Source organism: Apis florea, unplaced genomic scaffold, assembly GCF_048593485.1.
Source record: "Apis florea isolate Af1SG1 unplaced genomic scaffold, ASM4859348v1 contig_3772_pilon, whole genome shotgun sequence".
NCBI classification, from domain to species: domain Eukaryota; kingdom Metazoa; phylum Arthropoda; class Insecta; order Hymenoptera; family Apidae; genus Apis; species Apis florea.
In genome coordinates, this window is record NW_028256845.1 from 3,862,996 (window position 1) to 3,879,320 (window position 16,325).

General features: G+C 29.7%; 1 protein-coding gene across 4 annotated transcripts in view; it reads left to right on the forward strand.

Moving 5' to 3' along the window:
* The window catches only part of Pde8 (phosphodiesterase 8), a 23,221-nt gene continuing 6,896 nt past the window's right edge, over positions 1 to 16,325 (forward strand). For 2 of the 4 annotated variants that reach the window (XM_031914950.2, XM_086915136.1), the window contains exon 1: positions 14,762 to 14,888. Coding sequence is in view for 2 of the 4 variants with exons in the window: in XM_086915133.1 (XP_086771259.1) it covers positions 6,587 to 6,680; positions 13,055 to 13,137; positions 16,057 to 16,245 (366 nt within the window). In the remaining 2 variants the exon portion in view is untranslated. Of the gene's footprint in view, positions 6,075 to 6,511; positions 6,681 to 13,054; positions 13,138 to 14,761; positions 14,889 to 16,056; positions 16,246 to 16,325 lie in introns of those variants that run through there. The other 2 variants (XM_086915133.1, XM_086915134.1) reach the window with 2 other exon arrangements.

Below are 16,325 nucleotides of genomic sequence, written 5' to 3' on the forward strand. Positions count from 1 at the left end.
TTATCGAATAATAATAAAGGATAATTATTATAGATAAATAAACAATAACTTGTTTATTTCTTATTTATCATTTAATAATAACTACGGAAAAATTAAATTATAAGTAAACATTTTAAAAGTAAGTATAACAAATAAAAAGGTAATAAGAAAATTTTCTTACTTGATTTATTATTTTTATTTTATTTTTAAAATATCACATACTGAACATTTTATTTGTTTATTAATTTTTCTCGTCTTTTTTTTTTTTTTTTTTTTTGATGAATTTTTTATCTTCTTCGATAATTTTTCTTATCTTCGAGTATTATTCTTCGTTGTATTCTCAATTGTTGTAGTAATTATTATTAAGATTATAAAACTATTTTTTAATATATATGACTTATTTTTAATAATTACAATTCTTCATATATTATTTTAATATAGTTTTTTAACAATATCATTTATTTTTTTATTTTTTTTTGTTTTATCGTTTTTACAAATAAATTCATTTAAATTATAATAGTTATCAATTAATTACGTAATGTATTACTTACAAGTAAAATATTTTAATCAATAAATTGATTACAAAATGAAGAATTTTCATTTACAATCTATTTTACAATTATTAATTTATATTTAAGTTAAGTTATCTAACTGTCGATTAAACGCAAAAAAGTCTTAATTTAAATATTTATATAAGTCTTAATTTATAATATTTCTTAAATTTTTTAAGAAAGTTTTTAGTTATTATATCTATTTTTATTAAATTTTAGTACCATGGTGTCAAATGACGCATGATATGATAACATATTTTCTTAATATATTATCATGGGTAGAGAGATTTATTACTTTCTTCATTATCCTTTATCATTTTTTTTTAACATTTTAATAACTTTTTTATATATTTAGATTCCAAATAATGAAATCAAATTTAAAATTCAATTCTAATTCCATGGGCCATTCTCTGTTTACCAAATTTCCTTCAAATTTGCAAAAGCTTGCTAAAATATAGGGAGTTTATTTTGAACCTAGTTAAAAGAAAGAAGGTAAGAAAAATGGAACAAAAATTTCGATCAAAAATTAATGGTCGTCACTCACCCGTGAATAACAGTTACTTCAGCCGTATATACGCATCTGGAGAGGTGTGGTATATAAAATTTAAACGTCATATGCAAGATATAGATTCCACGATGAAGTTGCAACGAGCGAGACAATTAGAAATGCATTTACGATGAGCTCACAGGCAAAGATAATTTCCGTCGAGAAAATTAAAGCGCCCCTGTATAAATAATCGCTTTGCGCGACCGCTGAGTAAACTTGCAATAACAATTGGTCGAATAATCTTGATATTTGCTACGCGCAAATTTTAAATATTCGGTAATTTTATTTGACTTTTATCGAGCATAAAATCTCCTTCCTTTGAATTAATTTTCTTTCAAATTTAACATAAAAAATTCTCGAATAGTTGATTTTTGTTTTTTAAAATTTTCAGTTATTATTAACGATAAAAATTTATTTGTATATTTTGTTTTGATATGAATTTTGTTGGACGTTAAATTGTATATATTAAATTAAATTGAGCAAATTTAGTTTTTTTTTTTTTTTGGAATTCTATGAAAATTGTTATGCATCGATCTATGGCTTTATTAATAATATTTGATTATATAGTTTTTATTTTGTGCGAATATTATTTTTTTCCGGTAAACTTTTTGAAAGAGAAAAAAATGAAAATATGAACTTTTTCGTTACTAAAGATTCGAAAACTAAAGCAGACTAAAAGATTTCAAGTTTAAAAAAAATCGTATCAACTTTTTCTTTTCTCTTCGCTACGTGTTAAAATACTTAATCGAATACGTTTTGCATTTAGGATTTTTTTTGTAGCTTTTGCAAGCTAAACTAACCAGGCCGTGATGTGCAATTGCTATTCGCCATTCGAACAGTGTGCAGTATTAGCCTTTCAAATCGAATAATACCTTCAAGGAGATTCCATTGAATGTTTCATAACGTGTTGTTCAGTATCGAATTGCGAACGTATTCACATTGTCTTATGCTACTATTTCTATCATTATTCTATCTATATTATTGTTTTGCTATCATAAACATTCCATTCTGTTTTCTCAATTAGACAAATACGATCAAATTATGAATTATTGAATACTATTGAAGTAATTTTAATTTTATTATTTTTTTTTTTTTCTTTTCTTTTACTTTTCCTTCTTAATCATTTCATTTCAGATTTTAAAACATTTTTGATAAAAAGTTTGTTGATAAAAAAAAAATTTAGAAAACATTGCTCAGTTAAAGAACCTACACTAGTTACTGAAACATCATCGCAATGAATCTTATTAATAAATCTGTATTTTCATCACTATTTACTTATTCGATATCGCCATCAATAATTAAATAAACATTTGTCTTTCAAGTAATTTCACTAAAAGGCTCGTAAAATTCTATTTCATTTAATTAATTCTACTAATTTTTAGCCTACACATATTTTTTAAAACATACACTTATATTAATTTTCAAGCTACCAAGAAACTTTTTATATGTATACTCATAATACTGGCCAGCTGGATAGGATTTTATTCGATTTGAAGGGATCAAATACTAATATTTTCCTTCTTTATTACTGTATACTAATAATTTATAAAAGTAGAAGGTTTGCTCTAGCCAAATTCATCTATCTCACCTGCTCACAGTGTTGGCTAGGATCCCTGGCTAGGATTACGTGATTTATTTATTTTTTTTGCGATACAAAAGCTAAACAACGTGCTTTGATTTTCTTTTAAACAAAGGTAGCAAAATCTGTTTGAGCAACATCAATAAAAGATATTCTTACGAATCAGTCAGAAGTTTTTAGGAGGCCTTCGCTTCTCTTGCATTTAAATCTTCCACAGGTGTGATACTGGTCGTTTTCCAACATATACTATGATAATCTACCATCTAAACTCAATATACAATATAATCCAATATACAATATACAATATACAATAATCGTGGGTACAATATTTTCTGAATTATCTCTAATAGATTTTTGTTTTTATCTGGAGGATATATTTGCCAAAAAATATGTTTCTTCTCTTGCTCATCAAAACTCTCTAATAAACGAATAAATCAGGCGTCACGTAATCCATCGACGCAATTGCAAACAGCAAACAAAATATTTGGCTAGACGATCGAGAAAAAGAGGGGTTCAAGCATCCCGATCCATATAATCCCCCTTCTCGTATCGAAAAGTCAGTGGATTCGAGGCCATCATGCCTTCTGCAACTGGGTCTAGCTTTATTAAAACGTGGCACATATCTCGGGACATCGCGTTGCCTAACAATGGATCCTCGATCGATCGACTCGAGGATCGTCGATGATAATCGTGATTCCGTAGTCAGTCAATCGTCATCATGTTGAACTATTTTGTCGTGTACACGCAATCGAGTAATCGAGTGTAGATTGTGTACGAGAAAAATTTTTGGAAAAATTGTTGCTGTAATTTTGATTTTAGAGATGTGAATTTTTTTTTTAACGATTCGGTGATTATTTTATGGAATTTTTAAAAAATAGTTGTTTCTGTTTGTAAACTGTTGTTTATCCAGGTTTGAAAACTCATTTTGATTGGTATTGTATGTATGATTGTTTGTATGTATTTATAGTATTCATAGATTTATCGTTTTTTAATTTGGATATCTGAATTGAAGAATATTTCAAATTCTGAATCGATGATTTCAGTAAGGTTCAGGTATTTAATTTTGATTTTTTAAAAACTGTGTTCCGAATTTTAAATTATTATAGGATTTTCGAGAAATTTGTACTTTGATTTAGAATCTGGTTTTTAAAATCTCAACAATGATTCGAATTTCGATTGGACAGGCTTTATATCGAATTTTCAAAGAATTTTTGTTATCTATAATTTATAATTTTAATTTTAACACTTCTCAGTAGAACAAAATCTTTCTCAAATTTCAATCAGAGATGAATCAGAATGAATTTTTATAGATGGCTTTACTTTCGATCTGGAAATTCGGTGACAACTTTTTTCTTTAACATTTAAATAAATGTTTGCTTTCCTCTACACTTTCTACATACTCATATTTCTTTTTTTTTCGTTGTTATAAAAGTAATCCCTTATACAAAATCACGTTTACAATTCATCTTCCACCAAAAACTCGACAACTCATTTCCATCAATTCTGATCGACAATAGATTTATATACCATTACACCGATTTACCGATCCATGAATTCCAAATTCGCATCTCGAAATCCAAACGGTCGCGACGTTAATTATTCCCAAGTGAAAACTAGCAGACAACGATAAAAGTGAAGCAGTGGAGGAGGAACGGGCGAGCTCGGCGCGTAAATCTCTCTGGGAAGCATCAAGAGTCGAAGTTGAAACGGGATCTCGATCAGAATCGAGCTGGCGATCGACATCATCCGACGATTTGTTTGGTCCACGTCGAAACCGATCGATCATTCAGACACTGTTTCCTCTTCTTAACGTTTTACAACAAGACATTCGATTACGTTGTTCTCTGCGTATCTTTCGTATCTATCTTTCTCCCTCTCTCACTCTCAAACAAGCAAATGTAAATTTGCACACGCGACACGTTTTTATCATGTTTGTTTTTAACAACAATCCTCGGTGTTACGTTACTCAAGGTTGATGGAAGAAGCGAAATAAACGGGGATCGGGTGAGATTGTTCGAGTGATTTTCGGATGTAGAAATATTTCGAATTGATCTGGCGAGGCTGGTGTGATAAGATAAAGCGGAAGAGAATGTCGGGAGCAGAAAGCGTGTACCAGTGTGATTTCAAAGCTTGGTGTCGCATGATTCAGTGTCAAGATCGAACGAGCCTTTGCGATTTCTGTTTATCTGGTGGAAAATAAATTTTCTTGTTTCTCGTGCTCGTGAATAATTGGGGAGGGGGAGGCCTCGATCAATTTAGGCGTTGGGATATCGATCGGTGCGTGCTGGTATTTGTGCGTGCATATAAGATATGCATGTTTCGGTCGATTAATTGGCAAATTAATTTTTCCAATGGCTCAATTTTCTGATAATCTTGCGGCGATTGCTTTGTCATTACGTATGTTTGGAAGAACAGTTGAAAGGATAAACAAGAAGTTGATAATATATTCCGTTTGAAATTTGAATGAACGAGGAGAGGAACATTATCTCGAAAAATATCATAAATTGTCGCGTATCTGTGACGATAACTGGTTTATGAGTTTTTGTTCGGGGAACAAAAGTAGTGGCTGTGCATTGTTTGAGAATACGGATTTGATTTCGAATCTTTTTGAGCGGCCATTGGTGTATCGCGGAGATGTACAAGGAAATATTAGATTATTTTTTTATTTATTATTATTCAGAGTTAAATTAATTCCTTTTATCATTCTTATTCTATTGATTCTACGTTATTGTTCTTTCTATCGTTAGGATGATTTTTTTAGATCTTTAAGAAAAAGATAGAGGATTTTCATTCTTCAAAGTATGCGATTGTATTTCTAATCTATAAGTAATTTTCTTAAAATACTTATATTATCATGTTAATTTTATTAGCTCGTACTACTTAATACTTTTCATACTTCTATGTTGTCTATATTATTAATTTTCTTTAAACAATCTATAAACATATTCATCTACATATCACACGGAATTTTAGTAATGAATTTACTTTTTAATTTTTAAAATTCTTTAAAATTTTAATTTTTAATTTTTTTTTTTTTTCCTTTTTAAGTTAGATATTTTGAATAATTATATTAAAAAAAAATCTATAGCAATCTCTTAAAAATCTATTAAGCTCTATATCTACTAACTCTTTCTCTCTGGATGGATCTTATTTTTCTTTATCATAGAGAGAGGAAAGCCATCATAAAGGAACTGATCACCTCAGAGAAACTCGATACGTTTACAATTTTCAAAAAATTTTAATTTTGGAAACAATTTTGAAATAAATCAAGAAAAAAACTTGTGTATCCAATATGTTCAGTGTAATCAGTGTCGAACAGTGTTAAACAGTTTTTCAAGTGCTCGATCCATGCAAGAATCTTTCCAATGATCATGCACTCTTCAAGATACAAAACATTCATCTTGTACATGTCTGAATGGTGAGCCTCGTTTAAAAAAATTTACAAATGCGATTTTCAATGTCGAATAACAAACACCACACGAATATTCATTATCTCTTGCCTTAACCACTCTCCACTCTCTCGATACTTCCTGCAATATCGAGTTTAATATGCATCGTTCCACGACATTGCAGACAGCCTTTCAACCTCTTTACACATCTCGAACAAGCCGAAATTCTCGTTGTCGAATCAATTATGCGTGCTCACAATCACATTTCCCATCACGTCACAAATCGTTATTATCTCTCGTTATGCATCACGTCACATTTGCACAAAATAATCTCGTGGCATTTTTCATAATGTTATTCCCTTGGATAATTTAATTTTTTTCTTTCTGTATTTCTTTTTTTTTTAAAGTTCAACGACGATAACAGATATAGGAGAAATTATTTTTCATTTCTTTTATTTATTTTTAGAATCCAGTTGATGAAGTTTGGACGATATGTTCAAAGGGAAAGGATTGCGTGTCGAAGTGAGAAGCTGCTTCGAGAATGGGTTGCAAGAATAGTATTTTAGAATGTATAGAGGATACAGGGGAGGAAAAGAGGAAAGAGTCGGATGTGATGGAGCAAGGATTCCTATATGGTAATTTCTCTTCTTTAACTTTATGGAATTTTAATCTGTACAGTTTCATATTGTAAAGTTTCGAATGTTTAGCTTTCTTAGTAGTAGCAAATACGTCATTTATTCTTTTTTTGAGCATGTATATTTTTTCCTTATGAATGACTTTCTTAACTTTCTTAACTTTTTAACTTATCGATAGACCTTAAACTTTTAAGCAAATTTTTTTTTTTTTTTGTTCTTACGAACATTTATTCAATAAATTTGTTTTTTTCTTATAAATGACTTTCTATCTTTACTTTTTAAATAATTATTTTTATTTCTTACATTTATTTAATATGATAAATATAATCTATAATTTGCAGGGATCAATGTTGCAATATTTCTACAATTTATTCGGCTAATTTTTTCTTTCTATTCTCCGAATATAATCAATTTCTCACATCTGTCGCTCCTCTCTCAAAAACTCGAAATATTTCTTTCTCTCTCAGTCTTACAAGAACGCAAATCGATCACACGAATACTCCACTTTCCTCGATAATAATCAATTCCAGTAAATTGTTAGTACGGCTTAACCAACGTGATACCAGATCGAACCATTTAAAACAGTGATCTCTCGCAATAATCTCGATGAGATTACATAGGCTAAGTTCGACTGGAAAATGGGATTAACTTAATTAGCGATAAAGAAAAAGGGGGGAAAAAATTGATACTGCATTCTATCCTACTTCTCACTCCTGGGCCCTCTTGCACAATAATTTATCAACTAACAATATTAGTAAAAGTTAGAGTTAAATAAAGCCCTCTCTTCTACAATTTCATCAATTATAATCGAAGCAGAATAATCAGAATTTTAATTGTCAATATTTACTTACAGTAATCATCGTATCGTTCGTTTTATAATTTTGTTATTGTCAATCAAATTATGGATTATTTTAAACGGTTTTTCTGTGAGAAAAGAACAAGTTTAGAATTAAAGAGAAAATTAGAAGACAAGATGTTCTGTAAAAAAAAAAAAAAGAAGATTTAATCTCTATACTCATTCTATCATCGTTATTATGCATCCAATACGAAGTTAAAAAGAGGAGAAAAGAAGGGGAAAAAATTACTGGCAACTTGTGATTCTAAAATTTCACTAATAACATTAGTTTTATTAACAGTATTGTACGAGAGGGCCCCGACAGTTGTGAAACTATCGAGAACTAATGCATTAAAGAACAGGCTAATATCTCTGTATCTATAACTAATTTCTTATTATTAATTGAATACTCTATTTTATTCAATTCAACCTTTTATCTAGCTAATATTTTGTTAACAATTATAGTAATCGAATTTTCTATTTTATCCTATGTTAATTCATATTTTATCTCACATTCATTTGATCTCAAATCTTTGAAATATACTTCAAGAAAAAAAAAGAAAGAAAGAAAGAAAAATAAAAAAAGAAACTATGATCCTACTTATATCTATTCGAATTCATTATTGATACCAAGATAATCAATCCAATGATTGCGAGACGTCAAATGAACTCGATTCGATTTTAAGGCACGAACAATCGAAAATATTACGATCAACCAAGAAGAGTTTTGCGAAAGAATGACTCGAGAGAGGAAATTACACGAGTGATTCGCCTTGACCTAGCCTTATAGCCAGCTAATTCAACATTTGAGACATGAATTAATTAGAGGTTTCGGTACGGTTTCTATTGGATTTCGATAAAATTTAACTTCTTTAACTGTCATTTGCAACCAACAATGTTTCTTGCGTCGATGATGAAGTCGATCGTAACTCGAATCCAATTAGATCGCGTTTCAAAAGAAAGATAAATTAATGATGCATTGATTCGATCGAAGTATAGAGAAAATTTCATGAAATTTTAAATAAATAGAAAGAGATTTTCGTCTTTTAATTTTTTAAAGGGATCTTTTCACAAAATGGAGGAACGAAAAATTGAATTGATTTAGATTATAGATTTAAAAATGGATATTTGTAGGTAAAAGTTTTTATCCTTTGATTCGTTTAAATTTTTTATCAATATATTTCACAATCTAATTTTGCTGTCTAATTTGAATTGATGTATTATAAAAAAGAACCGGATAGAAATTCTTGTCTTTTGATTTTTTTAATTTTTCAGAAAATCTTTTATAACTTAATTTTATTGAGATGGATTAATAATACTAACTGAATCGTAGAGGAGCACAAAATAGATAAGAAACAAAATTGATTTGGTTATTAAATTCGTTGAATATTCTTGGCGAATCAATTCTAGAGATCAAATGCATAATCGACAATTTGTGAAAGGAGCGTTTTTACACAGAGATATTTGTATTCTAATTTATTTTCATTATTTTTTTAGAACCTTTTTCAATTAAGAAATCGTAGATTTGGTATGTAATATCGATCGAGAGATGGATCGTAATTTTTTTCTTGAGAGGAGAAGCAAAATGGATGGATCGAAAATCGATTTCATTCGAGTGAACATTTTTAATTTCCTTCGAATTCAGCACTTGACAAGGGAAATAACCATTTAGGTTAAATTTGAAAACTTTTTTATAAAATTTGTAAGAATTTAATTTTTCTTCACTTAATTGATTTCATTTGAATTTTGGCAATCCTCGAATATTGTGTCTACCTTACTTTTTGTATGGTGTAATAATTGAAAAGGAAATGCAATAATTTTTTTTGCATTATTATATTTTATATTATTTAAATTGGTTAATTCGGCTCCTATTATCATCTAATAAAAATTTCCAGTATGTCATTCGGATTTATATATTTATAATACCAAAATTGTGTTTTTTATTATTTTTATTAATAAATTTCAATTATCGTATATACAAATCTATGAAACAATCCAGTGATAATGAATATTTGCTTTTCAAATGGAACTTAATATAGATCGTAAAACTCGCTCACAAAATACCATTTGAATTCATTTCTATTGATTGGATCAGAATTTTCTCATCAATTATATTCAAATTTCAATTAATCTTTAATTGTCAATACTCGTGTCTCTGATTAAAATTCGTTTTTAATATAACTCACAAGCAGATCAAATTACTTCAATTGTTTCTTAATTGCTTTAAGCAAGAAGCTCGATGGCACGATGGTGCAGAGGTATAATGTCGAAACGCTATATTGATTCTTTGATAAAGAGTCACACATATTTGGATACGAATGCAAATCAGACACAGATAATGCCGGATGGCAATTCCACACGGAGTTTCTTTTGCGAGCGTGCAAGCAAAATTAGCTACGTACGTTACTCGTCATTGTACTCGTGAATTTATTGAAACTCAAAAAAAAAAAAAAGATACCAAAGCTCACTATTTATTAGAGATTTTCGTTCTAGCGTTTCGAAAGAGAAAAATCAATCAAAGAGTAAGGCATCATTTTTTTAAGAGACATTTAACACAATAGCCAGTTATATACAAGTTAAGTGCGAATAGATTCGAATATGGAAAAATATTGTAAACGACGATACATGAATTGCTCGAAACTGATAATGTAATCTTGCGGGAGATATTTATTTCTGATCCAAAAGTTGATCCGTAGAAATACGACATTTTTATCTTTTTATCCAAAGTTTAACATGTTTGAACCAAAAGCAATTCAGATAGAATTAATCACAATGCCTTTGTTCGTTTTTGGGAAGCAATGAGATGATATTTTGTTCAGATAATTTGAAATGCAATTGCTATTGTAATTAAATCGTATGCTAGATTCAGTCTCGACTATGTTTCAATATATTCTTTTCAACTATTCGTGAAATTGAACTATCTTTGCTTCGCACATCATTGGCTGGCGCATAGTTTCATCGAGTATTCTATTGAATTTGTGTGATCTGTTCAAAAAAAAAATTTCTAACGTTTTTCTTTTCTTCTCCTTCAACAATTTCAATAATTTTCAATAATTATAAAATCTTTCGGTAATTTTTCTCAAAGCATAGTAGACTTTCTTCTAGAAATTCTTCTATAAATTCATCAAAAGAATAAACATCATCTTGATTTCTATACATACCAAAACCAGCGAAGAACACATTTTCGATCACATTTACTCAAACGTAGGCTTCCATTTAATTATTCTACAAGCGCTAATATCTTACAACTACACGCTTTTTACAATTATGAGAAGGAAACTAATCTCCATGATAACTTCATTTCGATCCATTTAATAATCTAAATTCTTCAGCCAATCGACATTCAAATTTGAGAAAATGAAACAATAGGCACAAACGGTATATATTTATATATCAAGCAAATATTATTAAAACAGCCAAAGGAAAATGTTATTAGCACCAATATATAATTCTTTGCCTCGCATCAAAGTGATACTTTCAAAGCTGTCTATGGAGTGACAAAATAATTCAATACAAATATCAGCCATAACTCGAAGCACTTTTGCTTTGCCAGAAACGAGTCTCTAATTGCAATGAAAATTCTTCTTTTAATATTTTTTTTTTTTTTATTTTATTCGTGTTCCCTTGAACGTGCTCGCGTTTAACGAACATTGTATCAACGAGTTTCTCCAACGTCAATCCTATCTCGTTCATGAGGCCACTCACTCACGCGTAGAATTTTAATCTGCACAATTTGGTTTTGTCGATCAGTCGTTGCGTTTGAGTCGCTTACAGCACATCGTAATCCAAATTAACTGTCTATATCTGTCAATTTTTGTTTTCTGAACTTTTACATTTGAAACGAATTTCAAAATTCTTATTGTCGATTTTTACGAATATTTTTCTATTTCATTTTTTCTTTTTTTTTTTTTTTCGAGTGCATCGTGAGTAATAGATAAGTACGATCAGTGTAGAAATGGAAGATATTGGAGGAGGAAAAGGAAAATTTGGTGGAATGTGTTGATTTTTAAATTTTTCAGACTTGTTTTTCTTTTTTTCTTTTCCTATTTTTGAATTGAATTCTTTTTAGACTTATCTAGTGAATATGATTCAATCGATAAACAGCCGATACGAATATCAATGTGATGTAAGATCGAGATTGCGACGTAATCAAAGCTTATATTTTTAGTTTGAAAAAAATTCATATTTTCCATAGAATAATTTTGCACTAATATTGTTATTCGTGTGTATTAGATTGGTTTTTAAATATGTATCGATATTTCACTCGTAATTTCCAATTATTGAATCAATTTAATCTTTTGTATACATTTTAATAAATAATCGTATCACGTATTATAATCTCATCTGTTTGTAAATTCACATGGCATCTCCTTCGAACAATTATTATTTTCCAAACGAGGAACAGAATATTTTGGATGACACAGTATTTGACAATGGTATGTAATCCATGTTGATATTTCAATTTCTCTTGAAAAAAAAAAAAAAAAAATTCTGCAACGATTTTATGATCCTTTTATAATTAATAATATTTTAATAACGTATAGTTGAAATATAAAGTCATAAAATTTTGAAGGCAAACCAAGAAGTCATAATATTTATTCTTCTGATAAAAAAAAATTGTTTTCCTCATCTTTTTTACTTTTCGGGATAAAAACTATCTAATCTTTTAAGCAAATATTTTTTAAAAAATGTGCATTGTAACGAAGAAATTTTCTTTAAAAACCAACAACAACAGGACAGAAAATTGGAGATCGATTTAAGGATTAATAAAAATTTGTATCGCTGCTCGAACAATTTACAATTCTCTATATTTCTTTGCTTCGATTTAAACTATTTAACGCTTGTTTCGTACCTATTAACTCTCAGGTTGTCCAATTAAGGTGTCCCACTTTCGATCAATTATCTTTAAATTCTGATTCCATTCGAATCGAACGGATAAATACTGAATGATCCTGCCGTAAAAGGTGTAAGATAAGGATCGACCTCGTTCATACACACACAGACATCCTCTTTCGATTTCTTTTTAGATAAAGTTTCTCGTCCGAGTTCTTTCTTAATTAACCATTTCAATTAAACATTATCAAAAAAAAAAAAAATCATCATCATCGAAAACTTTTAATTCAATAACACGAAGAGCTAATTGAGAGATTAAAAATGTTTTTTTTTTTTTTTTTTTTTTTTTTACAGACGACTCATTTAAGAAATTGGTCCAATGAATTCTCTCTCGATATCAAAAGATGAATCGATTAACTTGTTTTGCAATTTATTATTTTTCCAATTGTCCGCCTCAGCGTTTATTCATTGACTCAGAACTGTGACGATTCATCCGATTGTTAAACGATTTCCACTATTGCAAAGATATCGATTAATTGCTGCAATCGATTTAAGAAAGTCTCGTTTTATTGCAACACAATGACATATTATATAAATATTACTGTATAAATACTTCGTTCGTTATTAATTTCTTTATCTTTGGAATTTTTTTTTTTTTTTTTTAATGTCATCGTCTAACTGTGTATTTATTTTTTTTTTTTTTCAGGAAAGACAGAGTACGATATTTTGAGGAGAAAATCGTCGTTCGAGGATGTTGGCGATGAAAAAAATGCAGATTATTCAACGTTGGTAAGTAAATTTTCGTTATATATCTCTTTTATCTCTATATCGAGAGAATAGATAATCTTTTTATTAAAAAAAAAAAAAAAAAAAAGAGGTCGTTAAATATATTTTCCATTGCTTGCAACCTCGTTAATGTATAAAAATAGCAATGTTCTTGATGCGAAAGCAAACTATAATTATTGGATGGATTATCGGTAATCGGTAACAACGTTGTAAAACGACAAATGACAATTTAAAAGTGTCTCGGCGTATCGCGATATATTGGTTTCTCATGATATCAATCGAAGATAAAAATTGACAAACAATGTACCACTTTTGAATTTTTCATAAGAATATATAAGAGGCAATTGAATAGACGCAATTCATCGCTACTTCTCGCATGTTATGAATATGTATATCCAATGAAATTAAATTTAATCCAAATTCAATGAAATCTTGGTAAATGATTAATATTAGATTCAGATATACTTGCTATTCTATTGTTTCGATCATATTTATATTATATATCGTTAATTTATTTTTCCTTCAATAGATGATCCATTTACGTTCATTTCCTTTAACGATTTCTTTTTATTCATTCGTTTTGCTACTATTTCAAGCTACTTTGAATAACGATGTTATCTGATCGATTGCTATTCTTCGACTCTAAACCTTCCATCTGTGTCCTCTTTTTCTTTTCCTGCTCGCTTTTATTAAAATATACATCACTCTAAATCTTTTTTAATTACTTCGGATAAATATACTTTTGACCTCTATTTTTTTTTGTAATGCTACGATTTTTCTTGTTCTCTGATTTAATTAAAAAAAAAAAAAAACTATTGATCAATTCAATTATCGAACGACAACATTTTATAATCAAATTCAATACTTTTTAATTCCTATTTTTATTCTATTAAATTTTTCTATTAAATTCTTCCTTTATTAATCAACACCAATCTTATCGATTCTTTCCTTAAACTACTTCTTACTATCTTCATATTCTCCAAAAAAAAAGTTTAGCTTATCGATCTCCGGAGTAGGAAATAGGAAGGGAAAACTAGTTCAAAGATTTGTTATTAGATGGAACAAAAAGAGGGGAGAAGCGAAAGAAGCGAAATTGGAGGAGGAATCGATTTCGAGGGTGTCAGTCTTTTTCTTTCTCACGAGCATTCGTTCACGATCACCGATAATTAACCCTTTCAAGTAATTGTGATGAAGTAATTGCATACTGTTTTCTTTTTTTTCTTTTTTCCCTCCTCGAACACGTGGCTTGTTCACAATGTGATCTCATCAAACTTGCATCAAATGTTTTCATGGAATTTTCAGAAGGGGCTTGACTAGTAAGTAAAGTATCATCACCACACTGCTAACTAAACCTGTCCTAAATATTTGAACAGGCTACCGATTCTCCACTCGTGACGAATTATTAAACGCCATTCCGTTTCACTCTTTCTCTCTCTCTCTCTCTCTCTCTCTCTCTCTCTCTCTCTCTCTCGCCTTTCTTCTCATCCTTCTCTTATGCAACGCCAGGTTCGGACTTCTCTTGCTTGAGCAAACAGATCGATCATAGACAGGGTATAAGCTGTTGTCTATAGACTGTCTATAGACACGAGCAGCGCAGGAAAAGCGACTGGAACGAGCGACTAAAAGTAGGAGGAAGAAGTCGTATCTTGCACAATTTGTGGAGAAATTTGGAGAAGTTGGTTCGCGCTTGTTTCCTGGTAAAATTAATATGTATATGTATATTTTTCGTGAAAATTTGAATAATTAATTCAAACGTGAGTATTTGATTCAAATTCTTCTATTATAAGAATGGAAATTAGCTTTTCGCGTTTTATCATTTACCTTTTAATTTCTTTTGGTGTAAATCAATATCCGATTTGTCAGGATTTAAACACGGTTGAAGTCTGTTGTTAAAGTGACCGCTTTTTTAAAATAGATTTCTGTGAAGTATCAAGTTTTATCCCGTGTAATAGTTCAGTTTATATCGTGCGAATTAATGAAAGGTTCGATTCAGCGAGGGAAAGTTTCTCGTTTGATATACCTTTTCTCTTGTCTGAGAAGTTTGTTATTATTACGTTCTCTATCGAATCGAAATCTGTTTTTTATCATGGCCAACGAAGGGTAATCTTTCAATAGAGAGTTTTTTTTTTTTTTTTTTTTCCTCGTACTTCGGGAGCATGCACTATTCATCAAGGAAATTCACTTCAACGAGGGGAGAGGGTTCGTTGTATCTACACGACTATACTTTTTTTTCTTCGAAAATTAAGAAAATTAATCCATAATATTTTGATAAAATGGCACCACTTCTTCTTTTTTTCTAATTGCATTTCTTTCTCTAAAAATAACGTAAAATTTTTACAGATCGACAATGTTATCGTGAAAAATTGACAATGATATCGTAATTTTTTAATAAACGTTTCGATAAGCGAGAAAAAAAGAAAAGAAAAAAGAAAAACGATATCGCTTATTTATTAATTAATCGCTTGTTACGAGCAAGTTATCATCTACCGTGTGTAATTCACTATAATCTGACGGAGATGATCTCTTCGTCGAAAGAAATTTCTTATCGTTCGACAAGTTTTGCTGCCAATAGATAGTAACAGAGAAATAATCTTCCAACTATGATAATATAGATTCAGTATCGCGATGGACGTTTATCTGTAAACTTATCAAATTGTCATTTCTTTCATCCAAGTTTCAAGTTCAATCTAAATCCAATGAACAATGAAGAACGAATCGAGGAGGAACGATCGATGGGACGCGATTTTTAACGATTTTTTTTCAAAAAATATCGAACGTAATCGATCCATGCGCGTTTATTAATTATGCTTGATCATCGAATCGATCTATTAATGCCTCGCGTCCACTGTCATCTGCTTGTGCTAATTAATTTTAATTATCTTCGTAATAATAATAATAATAATAATAATAATAATGGATAAGCAAGAGGAGGAAGCGATTAAGAGGAGATCGACGCAGAAACCGATCTACATCTCGATCGAAGAGGAGGAGGAATCTGTATCGTGGTACAATTGGATCTCCAACATATTGTGCAAACCGTTTCGAAGGAAATGGAAGACTAACAGGATACACGTAAACGAGATACCTCCGTCGCTTGTGTCGCTGACACAGGTACCAGAAAAGTTGTGTGAAACGTAATTGAAAGTTTCTTTCGTCCTAGTACGATCCGCTAACTTTCCAAATCGATAAAT